This window comes from Melozone crissalis, unplaced genomic scaffold (assembly GCF_028551555.1).
Source record: "Melozone crissalis strain CALT ecotype California unplaced genomic scaffold, PUWL_Pcris_2 ptg000005l_1, whole genome shotgun sequence".
Classification (NCBI taxonomy): domain Eukaryota; kingdom Metazoa; phylum Chordata; class Aves; order Passeriformes; family Passerellidae; genus Melozone; species Melozone crissalis.
In genome coordinates, this window is record NW_026535783.1 from 27,828,312 (window position 1) to 27,853,651 (window position 25,340).

The 25,340-nt window shown below is 38.8% G+C and overlaps 2 protein-coding genes across 3 annotated transcripts in view; both read left to right on the top strand.

Moving 5' to 3' along the window:
• RNF38 (ring finger protein 38) overlaps window positions 1-17,778 on the top strand; it is a 106,002-nt gene extending 88,224 nt beyond the window's left edge. For both annotated transcript variants that reach the window (XM_054283642.1, XM_054283651.1), the window contains 7 exons: window positions 671-841; window positions 2,449-2,610; window positions 5,513-5,619; window positions 7,164-7,248; window positions 8,767-8,888; window positions 9,209-9,308; window positions 14,363-17,778. In XM_054283642.1, the coding sequence (XP_054139617.1) occupies window positions 671-841; window positions 2,449-2,610; window positions 5,513-5,619; window positions 7,164-7,248; window positions 8,767-8,888; window positions 9,209-9,308; window positions 14,363-14,425 (810 nt within the window). In that variant the 3' untranslated portion in view covers window positions 14,426-17,778. The remainder of the gene's footprint in view (window positions 1-670; window positions 842-2,448; window positions 2,611-5,512; window positions 5,620-7,163; window positions 7,249-8,766; window positions 8,889-9,208; window positions 9,309-14,362) is intronic.
• The window catches only part of SHB (SH2 domain containing adaptor protein B), a 333,076-nt gene that overhangs the window by 187,780 nt on the left and 119,956 nt on the right, over window positions 1-25,340 (top strand). The window lies entirely within an intron of this gene.

Consider the following 25,340-nt stretch of genomic DNA (forward strand, 5'->3'; position numbering starts at 1 on the left):
AGTAAAACTGAACAATGCCACTAAGTACATTCCTGTTTCCCTGCTGTGCTTTCAGCATTTTATTGTTCAAACGTTAATGCTGAAAGTTGCTTTTTTGTCAGATATTTAAAGGAGGAAAGAAAAAGAGCTATTTTCTGTAGTATCTGTCACTAGGGAGCTGCTTTCAGAGCATAGGATTCGCCCAAAAGTGCAAAAGAAAGCAGACATGTGAATTATTCATAGTATATGAGGCAACAGAGGTCTTTAGGCACAGTCTGACAGCTGATTCCCTCATCTGCACCAAGAGCTTATAGTGCTTGCAAGACCATTGCTTTGGCATGTTGTTTTGATGATGATATGTGGGGAAAATAAAATTACTAGGATAGCTGTGTCTGTTCATCACTTAGGAGCTTGTCTGGTCCTGGAGTATGGAAAATTCAGTCTTCTGGTGACCCCATGAGCATCTAGCAGATATTGTACTATGTGACTTCCTAGAGCCTGTTCTGTAGTAATCGCTGTTCCTTGGGTATTTGAATGAAATCTTATTTATGTGTATTTTGGAGGCTTTTTCAACAAGGGTAAAGAACTGTTCTGTTACAATTATATCTTTCCATAATAAATACATAGAATATGGAACATTGTGTAGGTAATGTTTGTGCTACAAAAATGTATTGTTTTCGTTGTATTTCAGATGCTTCAGGCCTGCTCAGTCCAGCACTTACCTGTCCCATATGCAGCATTTCCACCCCTCATTTCTAGTGACCCATTCCTTTTGCATCCTCCTCATATCTCTACACACCACCCTCCTCACTTACCTCCTCCAGGACAATTTGTTCCTTTCCAAGCACAACAGTCACGGTCGGTAAGTAATGCTTCTTACCCCACTCTCAGTAGAACTGGTGGGCTGGATGGGCACATAGTACTGATACTTGATTGAGGAGACAAGGATTTTCTTTCAAATTGTAGCTGCTTGGTGTGAAGATGAAAAAATACTTCTGAAGTTCAGAGTTTCACTTCAGGTTTCGTCATTGCCTGTGCTGTTTGTCCATATGCTTTTACTTCTCTCAGAAAGATGGGTATTTCCTTCACCATTAGGTATTTCTTTCCCAGGAAGCAGAGTAGAATCCAGAGGAGGTTGTGAGAGCGTAGTAGGCATCTCAGAAAAGCTTAGCAGAGAAAAAAAACACAATGTTGCTTTTATTTTAGTTTCTTTTGTATTACTTCATGATTAATTTTTAAATAATCAGTCCTTTCCCTAGGACATTTTCTTTACACTTACGAAAATTACTGATGTTGCCTAAGCAGATTTGGGTTCATGAAATGGACTATGCAGACATGGAAAAAATGTGACCCTGTTTTGGATTTAGAGGGAAATCAGGTTTACAGTTCTGGCCTACCACTCTTTCTGTGTGGTTATCTGAGTACTTATCCATTTGTTTGCCCCGGTGAGTAGAAGGTGCAGATATTTCAGTAACACAGAAATAGGATATAGCTTTATTATTGCAAACATTGCTGAGACTCCTTCATGCCACGATTCTGGTGTGGATAGGATTGTAATCACCTCATTACAATGATGGGAGAACAGTTTCCATCATCCTAACAAAATGGTTCTTTGTGGTAGAAATCTTTGCGAGATTTAGCTTTAGAAAATTTATGGACTCAGGTTTTACCTTGAGTTGCTTACTTAGATTTTAACAAGGCTTGCCTGTCTGCTTTCAGCTTTGCCAAAAAGCTTGCGTCATAGTGATTTAAGAATATTTTGTTCTATATAGCAGAAAAATAGTAAATTCCTTTGGTTCCACAAGGTGGCTTTCTTAGCTGAATTTCTTGAAATGGCGAAATTCAGTATCAATAACAGAATGGTGTGTTTGTGAAACAGTAAGAATTCCTAGTTGTTTCTTGGGCATTTTAACTAGATTTGACAAGCAACAAAACCAATCTGGAATCCCATGCTTCTGAAACTTCGGGACTGCTTGTTAGCACTGCTTGCATGACCCTCCTAGGAAAGCATCTGCTTGCTTTCTGGATATCATTATCAGTTTCATCTGCTGGAACCACCATGATTCCCCTCCACTTTTCAATTTTTCTGGCACAATTTCAGTTCTTGTCTATGGTTGTTTATTTTTTTCTCTCGCATAGTTATACAGTGAGAGCAGCCTGGCAAGAAGGAGAGCAAATATTTGTCCTGAAAAATGCAAGATACAGGAAATTACAGCCACTCCTATAATTGCTAGATCGCATAAATTCCTGGCCTATAAGCATGGCTAGCTGGAAAAGGTGAATTTATATCAAATGTGTAGTGTTGTCTTTGCTATTTTGGGTAGTGTTAATGACCTAGGAATTGCTCACAGAGTTACTATTAAATTGATCATGGCAGCACAGAATATACAGCTGGGACTGCAGTTCTTTATTGGGGAGAAAATTTCATCTCTGTTATTGCAACAAAGACTATCTCTGTTTTTTTTGTAGCCACTTCAAAGGATAGAAAATGATGTAGAATTGCTTGGAGAACATCTTCCTGTAGGAGGTTTTACATACCCTCCCTCAGCCCATCCACCAACGTTGCCTCCCTCAGCTCCTCTTCAATTCTTAGCCCATGATCCATTACACCAGGAGGTGTCATTTGGGGTAGTAAGTATTGTTTTCTATGCTACATTCTCTTTCACACTGCATTGACATTCTTGATCTTTATTCTGTAGTACATTTTGTTGAAAAGTCATGCTTTTGCAATTATATTCCATTATTGGAATAGCTGTATATTTTGGTATTCTCTTTAAGCCTAAGTTAATCAAGTTAAGAGTAATTTAATGAGACCAGCAAATTATTTCCAGTAACATTATCTGCAGAGTGCAACAGCATTTACTTAGAAAACTTTCCATGTCTTCACATAGTCCAGGATTTCTACTGCAGGTATGGGTTAGTACAGTTCAGAAAAATTGTTACCACTTTTAGTTAATTCTTCATCATATGTTGAGTTTCCACAGCTCAGGAAAGCCAGAATGCTTTAAAAACAGTTCTGTTTAGGTAGTTGTAGAGTGCTTCCATAATTTAGACTACACCATATATTATAAAGATAGCCATGTTCTAAAGCTTGATTTAACTCAGCTTTCAGGGAATCAACAAGCAGTTCAACTGCAGCAATACAAAATAAAATTAAAAGGGGTGCAGGATAAAGTCTATGTTGAATTTTGTTGAATCATGTGCTTCTGTGGTGTGTCCAGTGGTGTTACTTCTAGGATCTTTGTCTTGTACTTCAATTTGCAATTATACTAGTCTTGAGATTTGTCATGGTTTTGTTGTTGTGGTTTTGTGTGGATCACTTCTTTAAAAAAACCAAAATACCGCCTCTCCTGCCTGTGTGATGCTGGGAGAAATAGCTAGATCCCAAGTTTAGGTGCTGAAATTTTTATTGTCTGACACATTCATCAAGTTGTCAGTGGTTTATGGGCCATATTGTTATTTAAATTTTAAATAATTATTAAATTTTAGGCCCTGCAGCTGCAGAATCTACAGATACTTTGTCTTCAATTATTCTTCTTGAAATCACAGAACCTAATCAAATGGTTGCTTGCAGTTTTCATAAAGGTTCAAGTAAATGTCCACTATTTCAGAAAGTGATCAACTTCCTCTTAATCTAAAGGTGTACAGATTTTCGATGAAGTCTTCATGCACTATGAGACACTCTGGAGTCCAGGATACTTGAAAGCTTCTATAAACTGTTTGTATTTTATTCAGTGTGCTTGTTAGATTAATTAATTAATCATACATGTTTTGCTTGGAGTCAGACCTTTTCATTTTTAAGTTTGGTTGTTAAATCAGATAGGAAACATAGTTACCATTTTCTGCAGATCGTAGCATTTGTCCTCACTGATGCTTCAACTCTGTGTTGTTTATTGCGAAGGAGTAGAATAGAGACATATTACAAGTAACCATGTGACCTTTTATAAAGTAATACTAAATTTTTACAAAGCTTTATTTGCATTGACATTAGAATGGAATAGATGCATTTCTGATTCTTCTTCATTCAGTGAACACAACAGTTTCTAAATATGTTTTCAGATTGTAGAATTCACAAAGCAGTAAAATTAATATTTCGTATGTCTAGTTTGAGACTCCAACCAAAAGGAACCTGGCTCTTTTGTATTGTTCTTATATTCATATGTTCATATTCATACGTTAATTTTATGTATGACCGTGGCTACCTAATTATAATGTTTCTGTTGTAAAATTAGGGGATTTTAGGTTAATCATTGGGAGTGCTGGGCTCTTGTGCGTTCAGATTTCAAACATGTAAGAAGAAAAATGTGTTTGTAAAGGCTTAGAGTGTTCTTTGTTTCAAAAAAAAAGTCTTAAGGCCCTCAAATATGAATTTAATAGGGATATATGAATTTTGAAAAAATTCAAAAACATTAATTGTAGAAAATACAAAACCAGTTTTTAGTAAAAGATTTTACTAAAAGATGACAAAAAGCGCTCTGATTTATCCATAGAATGAATGCATGGAATCTTTGGGCTTGAGTGTCTCTCTATTGTGGTTCAGCTGCAGAAGTTGTACTGATTAAACCTTCTACATGCACCTGAAAGGCTTCAAGCCTTTAAGCCTAAATATAAGTATATGCCACTGCTTAAAAGTTAGGTATTTTTAAAAGAGATTTTTTTTTAAATTCTCATTTTTAAAGAGTTTTTTAAGGGCTTCTTTACTTAACTACTTATGCACAGCCCTGCATAATAGCACCTGAGCTTTTTATATTTAGAAGAGCTTCAGCAATTCATGTCCTGTTTCCCAAACTCTACTGACTGTAGACTAAACACGCAAGAACTTGTAGGGATTTCTGTTGTATATTACCACTTTTTCACATTAATTGATATGATTGTATATTATAGATGGGAATTGTAATTTCAAATTGAGGCTGAGATTCTGTTGGATTTTAGCAGAGGCAAATTTTTTTAAATAATGCTTTATTGAATGTCATTATTTCATTATTGATTAAGAATAGAAAATGTAGAATGATATGCTTACAGGCTGGATAAGGTTGGAAGGGAGGTCATCTGGTCAAGCAGGGCCACCTAAAACTGGGTGTCCAGGACTATGTCCAGCCAGCTTTTGAGCATCTCCAGGAAGGCAGACTCCACCATCTCCCTAAGCAACCTGTGTCAGTACTCAGTCACCCTCAGAGTAAAGTGTTTCCTGATGTTCACACGGAGCCTCCTGTGTTTCAGTCTGTGCCCAGTGTCTCTGGTCCTGCCACTGGGCACCACTGAAAAGAGCCTGGCTCTGCCTTCTTTGCACCCTCCCTTCAGGTATTTAGATACATTGACAGGATCCCCCCGACGAGCCCTCTCTTCTCCAGGCTGAACAGGCTCAGCTGTTTCAGCCTTCTTGCACACATGAAATGCTTCAGTCCCATCTTAGTGACCTTTGTTGGACTCTCCCCAGTATGTCCAGGTCTGTCTTGTGCTGGGGAGCCCAGAACTGGACACAAGTTCCAGTTCTGCAGGTTGGAGTTGAAGCTTATTTTCTTCTTTCTTGCAGCCTTACCCGCCTTTTATGCCTCGAAGACTCACAGGGCGCAGCAGATACCGATCACAGCAGCCAATACCACCACACCCTTACCATCCCAGCCTATTACCTTATGTGCTGTAAGTGAAAAGTACATTTGTTTGCTTCCATGTAGGCTATTAAGAAGTCAGAAAGCATCTTGGCACTTTTTATGGTTGGACTCTACCAGAGACCAGGCATATTTCACCTGTCTCAGAGGAAAACTTTGATTTATGTGTAAACTTTTCAGCCTACTTTTAATAACCAACACCACTGAGCAAGAAAAGATTTAAGTGAACAGTTTCATCCAATGTAGTTTTGTAGGTATTTTGAGGTGTGGCAGCCTCTTGTTTCTGAACTCTTGGTAAAATCTTCAACAGATTTTAAATCATAGTTCTATGATACTCTTACAGAGGCATAGTTACACTGTAGGATCAAGTTATAGGAGTCTTCATTTATGGAATAAATTAATTTGGTTTTGTTCTTGATTGTAAAACACAAGAGTGGGGACTTCTGTGATTTGTTATTCTTTATTGGCTTGAGTGCTACTCTGTCACAGCTGTCACATTTCTGTTCTGCCTCTGAGTAGCTGTTTCTGGAAAAGATGTGAGACAATTAACATGTAGGAATTATCTGTAGTGTGTTATGGTAGACTCTGGAAGAGAGTTTGGGTCTATGACATGTATTAGTCTTCTGTGTTCTGTACTGGAAGTAAGAATTAAATGTTTGGAAAAAAAAGATCAAGTTTCTGGTGGCAGAGGTGACACTGACAAGGAAATAATCAAGCACTGGCACCAGATCTGTAGATTCTCTCTGTGCAATGTCAAACGTGGCATGAGAATGGCTCCAGAAATCTGATTCAGCAAAGTTGTTTAACTTTCCGTCTTGCAATCTGAGAGTAGTGTCATAGCTTCTTGCCTATTCATTGAGGTCATGATGTGGCACAGTAATTCCTGATTCTACTATATTAGTGCTTTGAATTTGTGATTTCCATGTCTGTGGATGAAGTTTTGACCTATTGTACTACCTTGAGGGGGGGTAAAAAGACTTACTGAATATACAACCAGAAAAACATCTCTCTGATCTCTCAGTCTGAAGGGATTCTGCTTTTACCAACATCACAGTACATGAGAAAGTGAATTTGTGCTTGCCTTCAGGATGGGTTTGTCCAGTACAAATCCTATTTATCTTCACTTTTGTGGTTTAGGCTTGCAAAAGTTGCAAGACTTTTATGTTGGAGATTGAAATGGACTTAGTATTCCTCTTTGATGGTCTTTTATCCACTTAAGGAAATATAGCATATTTAAAAGCAAAATGTCAAATTTTTGTCAGTTTTAGGTCTCCATAGTCTGTGATAATTATAAGATTCGTTTTTGTAATAAAGCTGAGCTTGGTTAAAAGCGTCAAGCGAAGCATGCATGCAGTTAAAAAGCACTCCCAATATCAGTAAGTTAGCAAAAAAAGCATTTTTCTGTGACTCTTTCACTTCAAATGTCTGGTCTTGACTTCAAACACAACATTTTTGCCAGTTCTGAGAACATGTTGATTTGAGAGGCATCAGAAAGGTTACTTTACCTCTGCCAGATGTTTCTGTGCTTTCCTTCAGCAAGATGCTGAACCTTATCCTTGTTTGCTCTCATGGTAGATCAATGCTCCCAGTGCCACCGGCAGTTGGACCAGCTTTCAGCTTTGAGTTGGATGTGGAAGATGGAGAGGTAGAAAACTATGAGGTTGGTGTGTGAACTACAACTGTCTTTAAAGAACAGATGTTAGCTCAAGCAATAGATAACATTTTATTATATTTTGCTTTTAATTCTGGTTTTGCTTTTCAAATAAATGTAGTGACTGTGAAGACAGAATCCAAAAATGGTCCTTTCAGATTTTTTTGTAATACTGAATATTAGAAGTGTTTAGCTTTCTTTCTTGTCTGTTTCTCTCAGAATTCACCTTTCCAGGCTAGTAATCATTAAATTGTTCAACTTTTATGTTCTCCATGCTACTCTTCTCCTTTCAAAATTTAATTGATTTTAAATACCAAACAGAAGTGAAGCACTTTCAAAAGAAAAGGGTAAGTTACTGGTTTTATGAGTGTAACTTTCAGAGTAGTTTTAATATCATAGGAATAATTAATCTAAACATATTTATAAAATTACCTTACTGCCTTTTCATCTCGCCCTCTGGAGGGGATGGTAATTCACATCTAGAGATGCAGAACCCTCTTCAATATCCCAGATAATTATGGGGCTGTTCCGACTGTTGTTTCTTTGCTGATTCTGAAGCTAATGGATTCCATTTGATTTCTCTTGAGTTAGTCATCGTTAACCCTGACTTCTGCATCTCTGCCTGTGCTCTCATTAAGATATCTGTGTAGTTGCACATCTTCAGTTTGACAATGAGTGCTTCTTTAATAACTTCTGTGGTGATTCAGAAACAGCAGTCTCTTCTGAGAATTTGGGCCCTAGTTTCAGTAGTGTAAGAAATCAATACCATTTGCAGTTTTCATGGTATCTTTTTCCTCCATTGATTGTCTTTTACACTGATGTTGTTTCCTATGTCCCTCATGAAGGAAGGAGTGTGAGTTAAATACATGACAGATTTCAAATTATATACATGAAAGGATTTTAGTTGCAATTGTTGGCTTACAGAAAATTAACATAAAAATGAGCAGCCAAAATAGTGCCTAAAGTTTGATGATATGTATTTGTTTTCCAGATTGAGGCTAAAGTCTCCATATTTTAATTCAACTAGCCCAAGACACAGAATGGGAATCATAAACTGTCCCATTAAATTTATGGTTTCTCTCACAAGACCAAATTCACATATTCTAATGAAGGAAATTAGTTGACAATTTCTTTCTGACAATTACCAGCACTGTTAATTTCATAGCAGGGTGAGGTGATCCCTCAGAAGTGAATTATTTATTCAGTCACAGGACTAATTGAAAATTGGGTTCTTGGATGAATCCCAATCCCTCTGGGATGGGATTTCAAAACCACATCCTCTTGGGAGGTGGGTTTTGAAATCCCAGAGAAAATATCTTACATCATTACAAAGACGGTTAAGCTCTGAAAGACTTTCTAAGGAGCTTGTATTGTGTGGGAGAACTAAGGTTTTAAACATTTATTGGTAGCAGGGTGTTTTGTGCTAGCAGCTGGTGTAGTGAGATGTGATGGTAGTGCCCAACACTAATGGAAACACAGCCTGTTTGATCAGTGAATTTTTATATGTCTGATTTCCATGTTTTGCAGGCACTGCTGAATTTGGCAGAACGTCTGGGAGAAGCCAAACCACGGGGATTAACAAAAGCTGACATTGAGCAGCTTCCATCCTACAGATTCAATCCAAACAATCACCAGTCAGAACAGACACTGTAAGTATACAGTGGTCTCTTTCAAGGTTCCATAATTTAGGTGGCCTGATTTTAATTTCTTTAACTTGCAGTCACAGCAAGGTAGAAGAGCAAGAATACCTGATTTGTGATGTGAAAGCACAGTAAATTAAAAAAAAAAAGAAAACACCCATAGAATCCCTCAGTCAGTTCTCAGTTTCCATTGTCAGATGTAGATCACTGTAGCTACTGAAGGAATAAAATAGCTACGGTGTTGCAATCATACCTCTAAGGTTTTATATGGAATGCATATTTGTTGTTCTTATATACCAGATACATTTGAACTTCATTGTCTTTTTTAGATGTGTGGTGTGCATGTGTGATTTTGAGTCAAGGCAGCTACTTAGAGTCTTACCCTGTAACCACGAGTTCCATGCCAAGTGTGTTGATAAATGGCTGAAGGTAAGAAAATGTAACCCTATCTTAGATGAAATTGATTATGTAGTTTTGTAGGAGAGAGTGGGGATATTTTGCTGTTATGCTTAATTTCATCTTGTTTTGTGTTTCTGATACTTAAGAAGCCAACAGAATGGAATCACTGCCTAGGTATTATATTATTCTAGTAATTGATAATATTCATAATATTTGGCACAATGGAAAATTAATATGAATACAGTTGTTCCATTGACAGCTCTTACTGTCTTCCATTTGCTTAAAACAGTAACTGTGCATTTGAGTATTACACAACATTAAAGAAGACTTGAGAAAAAGTAAATAATATAGGAGATATGAAACAGAGTTTGGTGATGATGGTGGCTTCAACTGTTTTACATAGCAAGAATGAGTACCAACAGATTTCCTTCCCCACTTTGCTGTTAATGTTGGTTTCTGGGGCAAATAAATTGGGTTACATATGTACATTTATGTGTGTGTGTATATATAAAGAAATATAATATATACAAATAGAAGCTACAGTTTTACAAAATAATTTACCCATCCAAGAGGATTTGAGCAAAATAGAAAGGCTCAAGAGTCAGGACCAGCCAGGAAGAGTACATATTAAATAGCAGCTGTGCAGAAGGTGAGAAGAACGAGAAATACAAGTAGATTATGGCAGACATTTCTACAGGCTACATTGAGCCAGATCTACTGCTAGCAAGGTATTGATTCCCATCTTGCCTCAGTTTTTTGATTATTTTATTCTATTCAGCTTTAATCCATTTAGTCTGTCATGTGGAACATTGGAAACTGCAGTGATCCTCTCTTGATATGGTCCCTAGAAAATTACAGATGGTGTTTGTTGTTTTGGAAAAAGAAATAAAACTCCCTTGCCTTTATGGCATGATAAATATGGCATCATATCTTAGGCAAGTGCTAAAATATGCAGTGCAGAGAATGAAAAAAATCAAGTCACTATTGACAGTATTTTTTTCCCTAAGAAGATACCAAGAATAATGAGAAGGATTTGAAAAAATGGAATGTCAAATTGCCCTTTAGCTACAGTACCCATAGTAGTCTAAGTCTAAAGCTCCTACAAAATCTAGGGCCAGTGTAACTGTTTGTAATGCTCTTACTTTTTGGTATAATTGGTTCAAAAGTGTCTGAATTCACATACATGCACAAACATGAGCAAGAGTAATCAAAACACCTGGTTATTTTTTTGTCATACTAAGAGGCAGCATGCACACACTCTACATAATATTATTCGTTTTTCTCTGCTAGATGTACGAAGTTTTATTCACTTAGTACAAATTTAGAGTCTGTATGTATCAAAGTGGTGTTCTTCAGTGTTCCCCTTCTCTTCTCGATCAGCATCCACACTATATGTGTCAGTCTTTCATTGCATGAAACTCTCTAAGTCAGTTGTGGTAGGGACAGTGAGAATCCAGGGATAGTATTCTCTCCACTTTATGGAAAGAAAGAAAAAAAAAAGAAAATGTCACTTGACATAGCTTGTGTGATAGTGGATGCAATAGGTTTATTATGTGGATTTTTTTAAAGACAGTTCATTCCAGGCTGTTAATGCAAAAAAAAATATATACCTCTGATCCATAGAACCCCTGATCTGCAGATTTCTGGAAGTTAAGAGGAACACATCAGGAAAGTATCATGCGTGTTTATCTTATTGCTCTTTCCTTACCTGACATCCCCCTCAGGAGTTAGACAAGCATGTGGAACTAGTCTCTTTTGGAGTCAGTATGTTACTTTAAAAGTTAAAGGGCTAGTCCTTTCAATTGAAAATGGCAATAGAATTTGGAACTGCAAAGATTTTAGTTTAGTCTGTTTTCATAATCGTAGTGTATTGTTCTAGCAGTGAAATAGTTTTGCTGATGTTCCTGTCCCATCACAGAATCTGCATTTTCTAACAGATCTTCACCTGTAGTATTTTCTAAAGGTTGTCCTTAGAATGAGGTGCAAGATATGCAATCAAAATGTAGAGGGGTGCAGCTAAACCTAATAGAAGTTGCAGACCTGAGTGCAAAATAAGATAGAGAACTTTAAACCATTCTAGTGTAAGTTCACTAAGACAATACTTTTACACCATGTGGGCTCAGTTACAGTGGTATGAAGATGATATTTGCAAATAAAGACTATTTTGGGTTAGGGTTAGGGTTAGGGTTAGGGTTAGGAAGCTATAACAAATTATCTGTAACACCAGTCTGTTTTAGTTACTGCCTCTGTCCAAACTTGGTTACAGTTAAGAAGCTAATATGTGGAAGTGATAATAACTGGAAAATATTTTGTGCTTTAGTTTTGCTTCTGTCCATTTGTTTATGACTTTGAGAGCTTTGTTTAATGTATCTTGATTGTGTAATTATGTCCACATCTGCCTAATTCACATCATCCAGCCGACATCATAAATTCTACAAGGGAAAGTTAAAAATCTGTCTTTCAATACTTGTAATGTTATTCCATGAAGTAGACAAAGAAAAATATTATCGGTTAGTCACTATTTTTTACTGATTTAATTTAATTTCTTTGAAAAGTGTATTTGTTATCTAGGACTATTTCTAGAACTATGGAGTCAAATTAATTTTTTTTAAGTTCCATCATATGCCACTTCAGTGAAAGATATAAGTAAAAGGTTAGTGATTCAATCTGAGTACTTTAAAAATACTCTTGGGTTGCCTGTTGGTGATGATGGCAAAGTAAAAAAACTGTCTAAAAACATTTTTAGATAGTGGCTTGTATGCATGGAATATGTGACAACACTATCTTTTTAGGTGGCGAGCAAGTAAGAGGACATGTTCTATAACAGTGCATTAAGTTGCCCACTTCAGCTAAAATACTTTCCTATTTAAGCAAACCTAAAGACATAACAAGAGAAGATATAATACAGTGGAGGAAACAAAATAATTAAAAGGAGAGAGGTTATCCTTTCACTTTTTGTAGTATTCCTAGTTCCCATGTTTCACAGTATTTGGTTCCTTCTTACCCTATATCCTCTGGTCATGTATGAACACATGAGAAATGTGTTCTTCTATACAATAAAAATCATAATTCCAAAAGAGTACTTGACACCATGACCTATCTTCACCTTGAGGGTTGAGAACAATGTTAAGAGGACAACCTGCCCTTATATTTAACCTACTAGGAAATGCTGTATTATATATATGAAAAGACAAACTGTAACTATACTTCAACTTATTTCTGATAGACTAACACCAAAGCAGTGCAGTGGTTTTTAGAGGATTCTAGTAGCCCTATAGTTTCATTATTCTAAATGCAGTTCACTTTAACTATAAATTTCTATAGAATATTTTTTAAAAATCAATTAATTGTGCAGCACTCTATAGTTACAGCACAAAATTAATTCTGCCTGAAAGAGTGGCAGTTAGAAGATCATATTACAATGTTATGTCCTACTCACTCCTCTTTTGGTGTCAAAAAGTCATATAAAATGCCAGGAGGGGGAAATTCATTTAATGAAAGACAAGAATGCAACTAAATTTAAAGCAGATGTTCATGCAGAATCTTGAAAAGTTACTTTAAAAGCAGTGGTTTGGTGTCCATGAGTATTCATGTTATCCTGGCAGAGTAGGTCTATGTCTGCAATTCCTGTCAGGAAGTTACTCCTACTGAATGCTGTTCTGTAGTGCAAGTGGTTGTTACTTCAGTACCAACCTAAGCAAATAGGTTTGATTTATTAATGCACTGAATTCCATGTTTAGAACATGCCTTTTTCTTTTAAACATTATATCAGCCAGGCTATATTTAGAATCAGGCACATGAAATGAAATTAAATGACTGACTAAGGACATTTTGAAACTGCTAGTGAAAAAGCAAGAAATGTAAGTTTAATTGATAGTCCAATCCATGATTTACAAAAATTACAAAGCAATAAAATTTATGGACAGTGCTAACAGTTGGCAGCAGGAAAAGTGACAGGAAAAATATACTGTAACTTTGATTTCCATTACTGAATAATGCTTTTCAGTAAAAAATAACACAGTACTTTCATAGGATTGTTTATTTTTTTGATTTAAAATATTTGACAGAGAATTCTGAATTCTGGCCTACAGAGTCATACTTCTTGATACTCTTCACTTGTATTTTCATTGAAAAATCTGGTTGCCTTAGAAGACTTGGAGTACAGTGCTTGGTCTTGCAGTTTTGGTAACTATGAAATAGAAGTTTGTGACAGGGAAGTGCTCTCTTCACTCTTCCCTTTGCAAGGGAAGTATTGACTCATGGATGTTATATATTTTTCTGGGCCTTTTTCTCATTATTTGCTAAAATGAAAGTAGCTACTGTTTGAAAAGGGGAATGAGAAGGCAGAAATACTTTCACAGTAGCTTAAGGAATATTACTTATTATCTGCCTTACTTTTTAAGGAAGCTAGAAAAATAAATGAGTCACAGGACATATTTTCAATATGTGCTTTACTAAAGAGCTAAATATAGGCCTGCTGAGGTGTGTTACTTGAATATCTGCTTGGTCGGGTCATCTTTTCTTTCTTTATTTTATTCCCCTTCCCCTTTACTAAAAGCCCCTCCCTTTTCCCCGTTTGCTTTCAGCTTTGACCAAGTCTGTCTGATGTTTTTCTGTGATGATAACCAAATGAATGAAGTACGGTGTCATTTCTGATCAGTACAGTTTGTGACAATATGACATCCTCACACAAAATGTTTATTTGAGCCGAAGGTGTCTCAGTTTGTTTTGGTGGTTTTCTCTTCATCGTACAGTACAGGTTGTTAGTTATATCCATCTGACTGCAATACACTCTTAATTGTGAATCTGCATTAATGAAACCACCATGACTTAGCTAGAGCCTTATTTGTTGTCTTGCTTTGGCTTTAAAGGTAAAAGGCACAATTATTTTTTGGTAAATGTAATTTTGAATTTGCAAACTCACCACACCATTCAAACATAACAAAACAAGAAAAGACATAAGCACATTCTGTCTTCTCTTGAATTGCTTTTCAGCAGTCACAGATGTCAGTGTCACGTACACATTACTTGAACAATGTATTTGTCAGTCCGGTTAACCCTGTTTTGTTTTTCTGGTTTTACAGGCAAATCGCACCTGCCCAATTTGTAGAGCTGATGCTTCAGAAGTGCATCGTGATTCAGAATGACCAATCTAAGAGCACAAATCTGGTTTGGGTGTTTCTGGTCACATGTATATATGAACTCTCTATTGAACTTACCTACCCATGTGGCTTCCAGCCTACCCTTTACACAAAAGGGTCAGTGGACCTTACTTTGCACTGTGTGACTTAATCAATTATAAAGCTTATAACTAGTCTTCACAGTTACGGGATTGTTATACTAACAAGTGTGATTGGAACTCCAAAGATTTTTTTTTTAGCTTAATTTTGTGTGTGCACTAACATTCCCTGGGTTTTGTGTGATCATTCCAAGTATTGCTGCGAGATTACTGTGGATGTGATCTTTTAGCATGTGCTTTTATATAAAAGAAAAAGAAAAAAAAAAAGTGGTAGCTCCAAACAATATAGCAATCTACCTTATATAGAGCCTTCAGATACTGTGAGTGGGGATGAATGGTATGAGTGTGTGTTTGCCTGAGAGAGGATGAGTGAAGTGTGCTTGTGACTGGGTGTGCCTGTGTGTTTGAGAACCTATATACCAGCATGTACTGAGAACGTATGTGTGTAGTAATAATTATGCTGCAATGTATAATCTTGTGTGTTATTTAAACAGTACTAGTACTGTACACTGGTTCCTTCCCTTGTGTTTGCAGTTGCACACTGAATGCAATGGGTGCAGCAATTACAGACATTTAGTATTTTGTCCCCAACGTACTTACAGGTGTAAAGACCTTTCTACCTACTACTATTCAAACACCTCTTATGCTTCCCCTTCACTGGAGGCTTTAAGTGTGTACCACTAAAGAATACATTGATTCTTCATACATGAGTAACCTTGGGGGTTTTATCATATGTTACAAAGTCTGGATTTTTAAATGGCTGATTTACAAGTTATTTTATCAATTTAGAGTCACAATATCACATTTAGCAATATTAATGTTTTCAATTGCTGAAATATGTCAATGTTTTTCTGTTTTCCTTTTAAATTTTTCTAGCTGGGTTTACCAGTTATGTATTTCTTTCATGAAAGGAAGCAGGAAGTACACTGAGGGTGTCCTGGTCTTTTGGAAAAGCTCTTAACTTTTGCCCATTGTACTTTCTAAATACATAATCTTTTAGCTTATAAACACTGGCTTTTCATTCTTTGTCATCTGCAAGGAAGTTGGTATGTAACTAAAATAACTTGTAAAAAGTTACAATTTTATTCCTGCGACTTCATGAATAAAATGCATTTCCAGCGTTTTCTCAGAGAAGTAGAATTTCATATTTCTTTCACCCTATCACAAGAGGAGGTAGGTTTTGGTCATAACCTGCAGAACTCAGTTGCCCTGATGCTGCTTCTTTCCCTTCCTTATTTCATGATAAGTGTAATAGGAAGAAGGAACTCCTAGGTTTTTGCAATCAAGTTTCCAGAGTGCTCCACTAGAGGAGAAATTTGGAATACTTTCCAGAACAGTGCTGTGAAAAAAGGGGATAATGTCTATTCAAGTGCTCTGAATAATATTTTATTTGGGCTATGAAAAAAAATGAACTTTTTTTGTAATGTTCACACTGTTAACGTCTGTGATGTGTTCTAGCAAAATACTTAGGTCTGCATATGCCACAGTTATTAAAAGGATGCACTTTTTGCAAGGAAACTCTTCTCATAAATTCAGTGACATTTCTTTGGTTGCACTTGCAGCACAAGTGGCACAATTACCAGTATTGCTACAACTTGCTGCCAGTCTCAGCTTTAAGTTTATTCTTTATAATTTCTGATGCTTTTGTATGCTGCTATGCTTTAGTATCAGTTAAAATTTCAGTGTTAGAGGTTCTCCAAGCTGGTTTTCCTCTTTGAAGATTTTACAGACCAGTCACAGCTCTTGGTGCAGCTAAATAAAAGCACAATTTTGCCCTGTTTGAAATGTTTTTCCCTCTGTTTAGTTATGCAGGTGGTTCTCAAAAACAGTGAAGCTTTCTGTACCTGCCCTTACTTAGGAACACTAAATAAACAAAAATGCTGTTATTTCCAATTCAAAATACTATAATTTCTTTTTCCTCTCTTCCAGTGGAGTTAAAGAATAGGCTTTTCACAACAGCACCTAGCAGGTTAAATTACATGTAATAAAATTTATTTTTTTAACAAATAAAATCATGTTTAAAAAGCATATGCCACGTATGTCTTACAAAACTTAGCCTCTTTTATATAACTGCAAAAGAAAAAGAATTCATGTACAGATGTAAACATGACTAACATTTCTGTGTTTAGTATTCAGTTCAAAGCATAGAAAGAGGGTACTTTTTCTAAACTTGATACAAGTGAACAAAACACATACTTCTGAAGCTGAGGGAAAGTAGTTCTCTTTCTGGAACTGGAGAAATGTCCCTTTTCCCCCACTAAAATACAGTGAGACGATGGGGGGGTCTAGGAGATGGAGGGTCTAAGTTGGTGAAATCCTGCAATTAATTGTTGCACTCTTATGGCTCATCTCTTCTGGAATGGTTCTTCGGTTTGCTTGGATGAATGGGGACTTGCTTCCCGTGGTCAGTGTGTACAAAGAGCACACATGCTTAATGTTTTGAATCAGCTCAGACAGGCTTCAACCACATCTTCTGTGGTGGCTGTCAAGGGCAGGGGATTTATGTTCAGCTCTTAACTGCCATGTATTATGCACAGCTGCCGTGGTGCCTGACAGCACCTGAATTCAGCAACACTTCTTTATGTTCATTGCCTTTCTGCCATCCAGTTACTCTTCTCCAAAAAAACAAAAATATACAACCTCCAATATGTTTGCTTTATCATATTGGCACTGCTGTGGTTTTTTGCATAAACTGTCAATTTAATTTGACATTTTGGTGGATATCAAGGCCTACAGATAATTCCAGTGTCTCATTTTTTGGCTTTCTTTAGAAAAAGAAGTAAGGCCATGTGTTGTACGTCATTTTGTAGAGGCTCTTGAATGTGACTTCACAGCTCTTAATACAATGCATAATACTTGGGAGGAGACTTACCAACTGTTTTAATCTTAATTGTAGAAAACAGTTTCTACTGAGTTATCTTTGGGCCTTTGTAAAAGCTGTGGTTTTTTCCTTTGGTACATTGTTACCTCATTTTGCTACTTGTGTTTCAGACTTGCTAATTATTATGAAAGCTTATGGTTTTTGTTGGAATCATATTTTGTTAAGTGTTTTCTTTAAATCATATGCTATTGTATCATTTAACATGTAGTTTTAAATGTATTATAAATATCTGTAACCAAATCATTTGAAGGCTTGATAAATTTTTAACAAAATTTGTACATTTTTTATGAGAGTTACTAGTAATGCTTTACTAGGTAGTGCAATGAATTTTTATTTTTAATCCCTGTGCCCAATTTTGGAGTTGAGAGAGTTGTTCAGTAATAAATGTATGATGTACACTTACACAATTTTGTCCTGTTCTTTCTTTGAGAAGTGTATGGTTTTCTGTTATTACTGGGCGTATTTCTGTGCATCATCATCATGCAAATTGAAATATTACTGGCAACAGACACTTGTGTTGTAGGTGTTTTGCCACCTTAACTGTAGCACACAACTTTTTCTTTATTCTTATGGTGAGAGAGCCTCAGAAACTGATCTGAAATGCTGTACCATATTTCTGAGGGTGTGAGAATTGAACTTACTCAAAGCCCTGTGCTCTAAAGATCTTACTTACTTAGCCAGAAGAAACTTTGCAGGGATGAAGGTGCTTCTTAGGCATACTGTTTGCACTGTGAATCAGCAGAAGAGATGTGTTACACTTGCAGTGCCCTGACAGTAGTAGGTGATACATCCTGAATTATAATAGTTTCATTAGCCAGGGTCACACAAGAAACTGGTAGTAAAACAAAACCAAAAAGAAAGGAAACAAAAAAAAGGAATTGTGTGATTTTGGTTTTAAGATAATGTAAACTAAGTTTACACATACAGTTTTTTAAGAGGTTTACATTAACATAGGACATTTAATAGCTGCATCTATAGCAGGTGTTCTAGGTACTCAGACACATTTGAAGATTAATTCATACTTTTGAGAATCCTTATGCAGGTTCACACAAATACCTTTTATATTTGGGAGATGCTGGAAAAGAGAAAGTTATCAATCTTTGATACCTTTGAGCTCAGATACTTGCAAAGTCACATTTTTTGCACGAGTATATTGCAGAGCAGCTTCCAGCATCATCAGTAGTTTGGCCATGACCAGTCCCAGCCTGAAGAGCAGAATTGCCCTGCTTCTCTCTCCTCATCTGGTCTCTGCTCCCAGCCTTTGTGTCACAGCATTTCAGTCTCTTCCTCAGCCTGTGCAGTGTCTGTCTTTGCTCAGAATCCTGTGTTACCACTCCTTGGGAGTCTCCTGGCATTCTCATTAATTACCTGACAATTTCTGTTGCTATCTTCTAGTAAATCATATCACTGCCACCAGATACCTCATCCTGTGTACTCTTTTGTGGTTCTGTTTTCCTTTCTTGCTTTCAACTACAGCCTACAGCTCTAGTTTGTCTATCTGGTGTGTCTGCTGTAACCCTCCTTCTCACACTGCAGTGCACATAACCATCTGACTTCTAGATGTGGTATTTCCTTGCAACTGATTTGCCTTGCAAATTTGTGATTTGCATGCTCACAGTGCTTATCAACTGATTCAGGAATGACAGCATGCTGAAGAAAAGATGGAGTTCCTGATTTCTTACTTAGTCTTATATGTGCAATAGACAGGCTTGGCTTTTCAGGAGCAGTGGCATTGCTGCAGCTTTTGTCTAATTCTGGCCTTTGCTAACCTTGGTAGGTGTAGATGTATTTATTTAACAGCATAAGGATCTTCCTTATCTATGGTTCTTTGAGGAACTAGGGTACACTTCCAAATCAACTGCCCTTGTCTTTATAGGGGAGTTCAGCTTGACAGAAGTACACTGGGAGCCATCACACACCTGGTACAACCCAGGTCATAACATTTTTAAAAACCTTGTAAGAGCTTTACAGAAGCAAAGGGAGCCATCTGGAAAAGATTCCCTCCTTGACCTCTGTTTGTAAACAGAGAGGATCTCATGCGTGGAGATTGGCTCCATCTTGGCCACAGTGACCACAAAGTGGTTAAAATCTTTGTTGATGTGAGAGAAAATCCCAGCAAAACCTCAGCTCTGGACATGAGGAGAGCAGACTGTTCAGGGAACTAGACAGTAAAATCCTCTGGGAAAATGTTTACGCAGATGCTGGGGTCCATCAGTGCTGGTCACTTTTTAAACATCACCTAGGGACACAGTAACAGGCAGTTCCTAAATGTTGGAAGTCAGGCAGGTGAGGCAGGAGGCCAGCTTGGCTGAGCAGGCATCTTCTCTCGGAAATAAGGCAAAAAGTAAGGTATATGCCCTGGAAGTAAGGTCAGGTAACATGGGGAGAATGCAGAGATGCTGCTTCCCACTGTAGTGAGAAAATATGCAGCCAAAGCTCAACTGGAGTGGAAGCTGGCCAGAAATGGGGACAATAAAAACAGTCTTTTCCAATGTATTAATTGCAAAAGGTAGTGTAATCAGCCTGTTACAGGATGAGCAAGGTCACCTCACGAACAGGGACAGGGGCAAGGCAGAGGTGTTAAATGCATTCTTTGCCTCCGTCTTTAACACAGATAATGGGCCAGGGATGATGGACACCCAAGGGGGTCTCAGTGCCCTGAGCTGGAGGACTGTGACTGTAGAAAGATCAATTTCCTTTTGACCCTGAACTTGTGCAGGATCTTTTCCATCTGGATCCCTGCAAATCTGTGGGGCCTGATAAGATTCATCCAGGAATCCTCAAGGAGCTAGTTGATGTCATCACAAAGCCTCTCTCCATGGATTTTTAGTAGTCTTGGGAATTTGGAGAGGTCCAGATGATTGGAAGTTGGTGAACATTATCCTGGTTTTCAAGAAGGAAAAGGAACCTCCTAAAACTACAGTGAAGTCTTACTTCACTGTCAGGTAAAATTGTGGAAAAGATTATTCTAGGAGTACTGAAAAACACTTGGAGGACGACCCAGTCATCAGTCACAGCCAGCACAGCTTCATGAGGGGAAAGTCCGGCTTGTTGAACCTGATTTCCTTCTACAGAAACATAACCCACCTAGCTGACCAAGGGAAGCTGGGTAATGTAATCTTTTTGGGTTCCATTAAAGCTTTCCATACTGGCTCTCACAGTGTCCTTCTGGACAAAACATCCAGCACACACCTGGGTGAACACATCACATGATGGTGAGCAACTGGCTCATGGGTCAGTGAATGGGGTGACATCCGACTGGTGACCTGTCACTGGTGGGGTTCCACAGGGCTCCATCCCAGCCCTGTGCTCTTCAACAGCTTCACAAATGACCTGGACACAAGACTGGAAGGGATACTAAGTAAGTTTGCCAACAACACTTCACGCAGCCCACTGGAGCCTGGGCTAGCTCTTAGAGCTCTGGCGCTGCACCAGGAGTGGGGAACAGGCAGGGCTTGGGGTCTGCCCACAGCTGAACCTGAAGAGCCACTTGCTTTCCAGTGCAGACAGAGACAGTGACAGGGAGTGGGTGGAGGAGAAAGGAGGAGGCTCTTCTCTTGAGGTTCCACAGGGAAGAGTTTATTACCAGTAAAGGGAGTAAGGTAAGAGAGCCCCAAGCACCATTCCGCACAGGTTTTTAATCAGTCTCAATTTAGGGGGTGGTTACAAACAATCATCCAACGGGGTATCTTCAGGGGCAGAGTGAGGGGAATACATCACTGGTTTGGGACCCATCAGGACTGATGGGAGAAGAGGGTAGGTCACATGGGCCAATGGGGTGTCCAGGTTTAGGGGAATTCCAAAGGGTGTCATGATCAGGGATTGGCCCCAGGGGAGAGTGACAGAGAAGGTTCTGGAAAAAGGGACTGGGTTGCCTTGACAGGCAAGGGAAGAAGCTGGAAACAAAGGGCGGAGAAAGGCATGAGGGACAGCTTTGAGGGAAGGTACAAATCAGGGGTGAACCAACTTTGGGGAGAACATAGGGGTACAACACAACAAACCATTAAACAATAAACTAAAACAAACATGAACCACAACAAAAGCAAACACTAAATTGGGAAAGCTGTCTACTCCCTCAGAGGCCTTGCAGAGAAACCTGGACAAATGAGAGGGCTGGACAGGCATCCCCTGTATGAAGTTCAATGAGGGAAAGTGCCTGATTCTGTGCCTGGGACATGGTAACCCTGTTGGAATTAGAGGCTGGAGAGTAGCTCCATGGAAGGGGACCTGGGGGTCCTGACTGAACATGAGCCGGCAGTGCCCTGGCAGCCAGAAGGGCCACCCGTGTCCTGGGGTGCATCAGGCACAGCATCACAGCCAGGCAAGGGAGGGGATTGTCCTGCTCTGCTCTGCTCTGCTCTGGGGCAGCCTCACCTCCAGGGCTGGGGGCTGTTCAGGGTGACACAATATAAAAAAGGCATTGAGCTTTTCTAGAATGCCCAAAGGGTGGCAATGAAACTGGTGAAGGGTCTGGAGGTGAAGCAGCTGGAGGTCACTTGCTCTCTTCAGCCTGCAGGAGACTGAGGGGAGACCTCAACATCCTCAAAGTGAAGGGGCCGGCACTGATCTCTTGACTGTCATGACCAGTGACAGGACACGAGGAAATGGCATGAAGCTGAGTCAGGAGAGATTTAGGTTGCATTATCAGAAAAGGCTCTTCACCCAGAGGGCACTGGAACAGCACCAAGCCTGTGTTCAAGAAAGGTTTGGACAATTCTCCTGGGGATGGTGGTGTGCAGGGCCAGGAGCTGGACAGAATGATCCTGATGGGTCCCTTCCAACTCAGCATATTCTATAAGTTTGTGAATCAATGCATCCACAAAGCTCTGTGTTTTTCAAACACAGAAATATTCTATTCGTGAGCAATCAGTTCTGAAATGCCTGTTCTGCCTAGCACAGTCTCACATGCTGGCCTTTGCAGTGGATTGCACTGTGCCACTTAACACATCACTGTGTCTCAAAGTGCAATTTCCAGTTGTGAAAGAACTCCAGTATCATCAGACTTCTAACACTTAGAACAAAATTCAGCAAATCTTCATTTTGATATGGACATCTTGGAAAGGCTCATCCTGGCATGACTAGAAGAGTCTAAAGTTAACAGCTGTGCAGATGCCCAAGCCAGCACAGTCCTCCATGATAAATGTCCTGGGAGGTACCCCACCAAGTTCCTCTGTCTCACTGTTTCTTCCCATAGATTTGTGTGTGCAGGAGAATCATTTTCACCACACTATGTTTGCTAGGGTTTGAATAATGTTTATGTTTTTTGAGAGGCGATGAAGGAAAGAATATGGAGAGAGAAGTTAAGGAAACAATTCACAGCTCATTTGAGTACTAGGAGCTTGGGCCATCATATAGTTTTATTTAAAAACTGAAGATAAATCTGTGAGTTCAGCAAGAGAAACAAGACGAAACTGTAGTCAAAACAAGGAATGGAAATCTTTTTTTCATGTGCAACATGAAATGTAATGAATATGTAAATGTAATGTAATGAATAGTAATGAAACGAGGTACATAGACCATAACATTTATATGGTCTACCATCTTCAAAAGAAATCCTTAGCGAGAAGCTGTGATAGTTTTGCATAGTAATTAGGAAGTATTTCTGTAAAAATTAATGAAACAATTGTGCTGATTGAAAGAAGAAAGAAGTAATTATGCATACTGGTGCTGCTAAAACACTTTTTTCTTGCAATATTTGAAGTATTGGTTCTCTCAGCTTGCTCTTGCTCTGCAATTTACTGACCTGCTGTTGATCATAGACTATCCCTTCTGTGTACAGAGATTATTTCTTCTCTGTTGAAACATACTTTTCCTTTCTACCCAGATCTAGTCCAACCTGCAGGGCCAGGAGCACTTTGGGCCTGTATGATTTAATTTTGCTTGGTCTTATGGCATTTTGCTATGTCTTTTCCTTCCTTTTGGCAAGGCCAAATTTAAAAACTAGTTACTGCAAACTGCTTTTCATCTTCCTCTGCATACCATTGCATCTTGGGCCAGCAAGAATAGATTTAAGGAAACAGACCAGGGAAAGGAAGTTGCAGAGCATGAAAAGAAGTGATTGCACTTCATCTTTAAGACTTCAGCATGGAGAATGATCCGTTTGCCACAAAAGGAGTAAATGCAGTTGAATACTACAAATGACACAGCATCAAAAAATAAGTATGTCAGTTTTGGTTTTGGATGGTTGCTCACTCACATGCTAAAATGAATTCTTTGACCAGACCATCTGTCTGTTATTAATAGGGTGTCTCATTCAACAAATTAATGTGCTTCTACAATGTACACGAAAGGACAGGAAACCATACAACTTTTGTAGGGTTTGACATTTACTGACAAATATCAATACCAGATGCTGAGGGAACACAATCACAGTAATCAATCTGTATGGTCATATAATTCTGTGTATCCTCATTTTTGTGTAATGTCCTCAACAAGTCAAGTTTCATCAGTTTACTAGTAGAAGAAGAGCGGAGCAGATAAAGAATTGTTGTGTGACTTCAGTTTACCGCAGAGCGGAAGCTAGGGATAAGAGCCAGAAGCAAAAGCCTTCGGGTTAACTAAAGGTCATGTGGGATGATTAGCTGCTAAATTCATCCTGAGGTAGCAGGTAGGAGTGCTATTTTGACAGAACTCCATACCTGAAGTGAAAGGTACAATCTGTCTGAATCCATTTAGAAAAGAAACAATGATCTGCTTTGATAAATCTTTCTCAGGGTATGAGACATTCAGAGAACAGACAAGATTTGCTGAATTAAGGATATTATTTGCTGATTAAGAAGACTATTCCTTGGGAAACCACTTATACCAAATGCCCCTGGGCTCTGGTCTTCCTGGGGATTGTCTTAGTGAGCCCATAATTATGCTTATGGTGGATTTTGCAAGATCTGACGCCAGGGGGAATCTCAACATCAAGTGTCACAGATCACAGCATCCGTGAGCTTCAGAAACACTGCTGAGTCTGTGGGCTAGAATTTCTGCCCTCATTTTATGGACTGTTAGGTAGGTGGCTCTGTAGGAGAGTGGAAATGGAAAGATAAACTTCCATTTAATTCTTGTTTTGGGACCTGGAGTAAAAAAACGAGCCAAAGAGAGATTGAGAAGACTGTACCCAGGCACAAGAAGTCCCTGCTGCTCTGTGCCCGTTGGATGAGGCAAAATACATTCACCAGCAGAAGGCTTCCAGTCTCCCTAGGAACTGCAGATGGCAGCAATTCAACAACTAATTCTTTCTCATTGCTGCCACTGCCCTGTGTATCTAACTGTGTCTCACGAGGAGCTGCAGTTTCAGAACACAAAACCTTCAAACACAGCGCGAGTTCTACAATTCCCAGTCCTCCTTCTTCTCTTTTGTCTTCCCCCACCTCCTCACATGGTGTTTCCCCTTCCGCAGTGGGAGAGATCATGGTTTATTGCCAAGCTGAACCAGTTTCCTGCCCGTTGTGACACTGACAGCGCAGAACAGACAGAGGACAATATTGCAGAGCCAAGGACAATATTGCTGCCAATGTGACAAAGCTCCTTGTGAGCTGTGCAGACAGCTCAGCCTTGCTGCCACGTGGTACTGCTGGGGGAAACCAGTCTCTAAGCTCTTTCTTAGATGCTATGGAGGGTGCTGTGGATGTTGCAGAAAGTGTTGAATCTTTTACAGTGAAGCTCTGCTGAAGCTCTGTGGCACAGCCATGACATTGTTACATTAGGTAGTACCTTTCCACCTCAGAGATATTGCTGGCATTGCTGTTAGGGGAGTGGGTCTGGGAGTGCTTTTCTCCTCAGCGGGCTGTGCAGAGGGACAGGGTCACTGTGGCAAAAATGGGCTGCAAATTGACAGCAAGCAGACTGTGTAAGGCACAGTCCTCAAACAGAGAGTGTTCTGCTTGGCATCCTTTCTGCCCTGTAGGTACCAACATTTTCCATGAAAGCCAGACTCTGTGAAAAAGAAAGT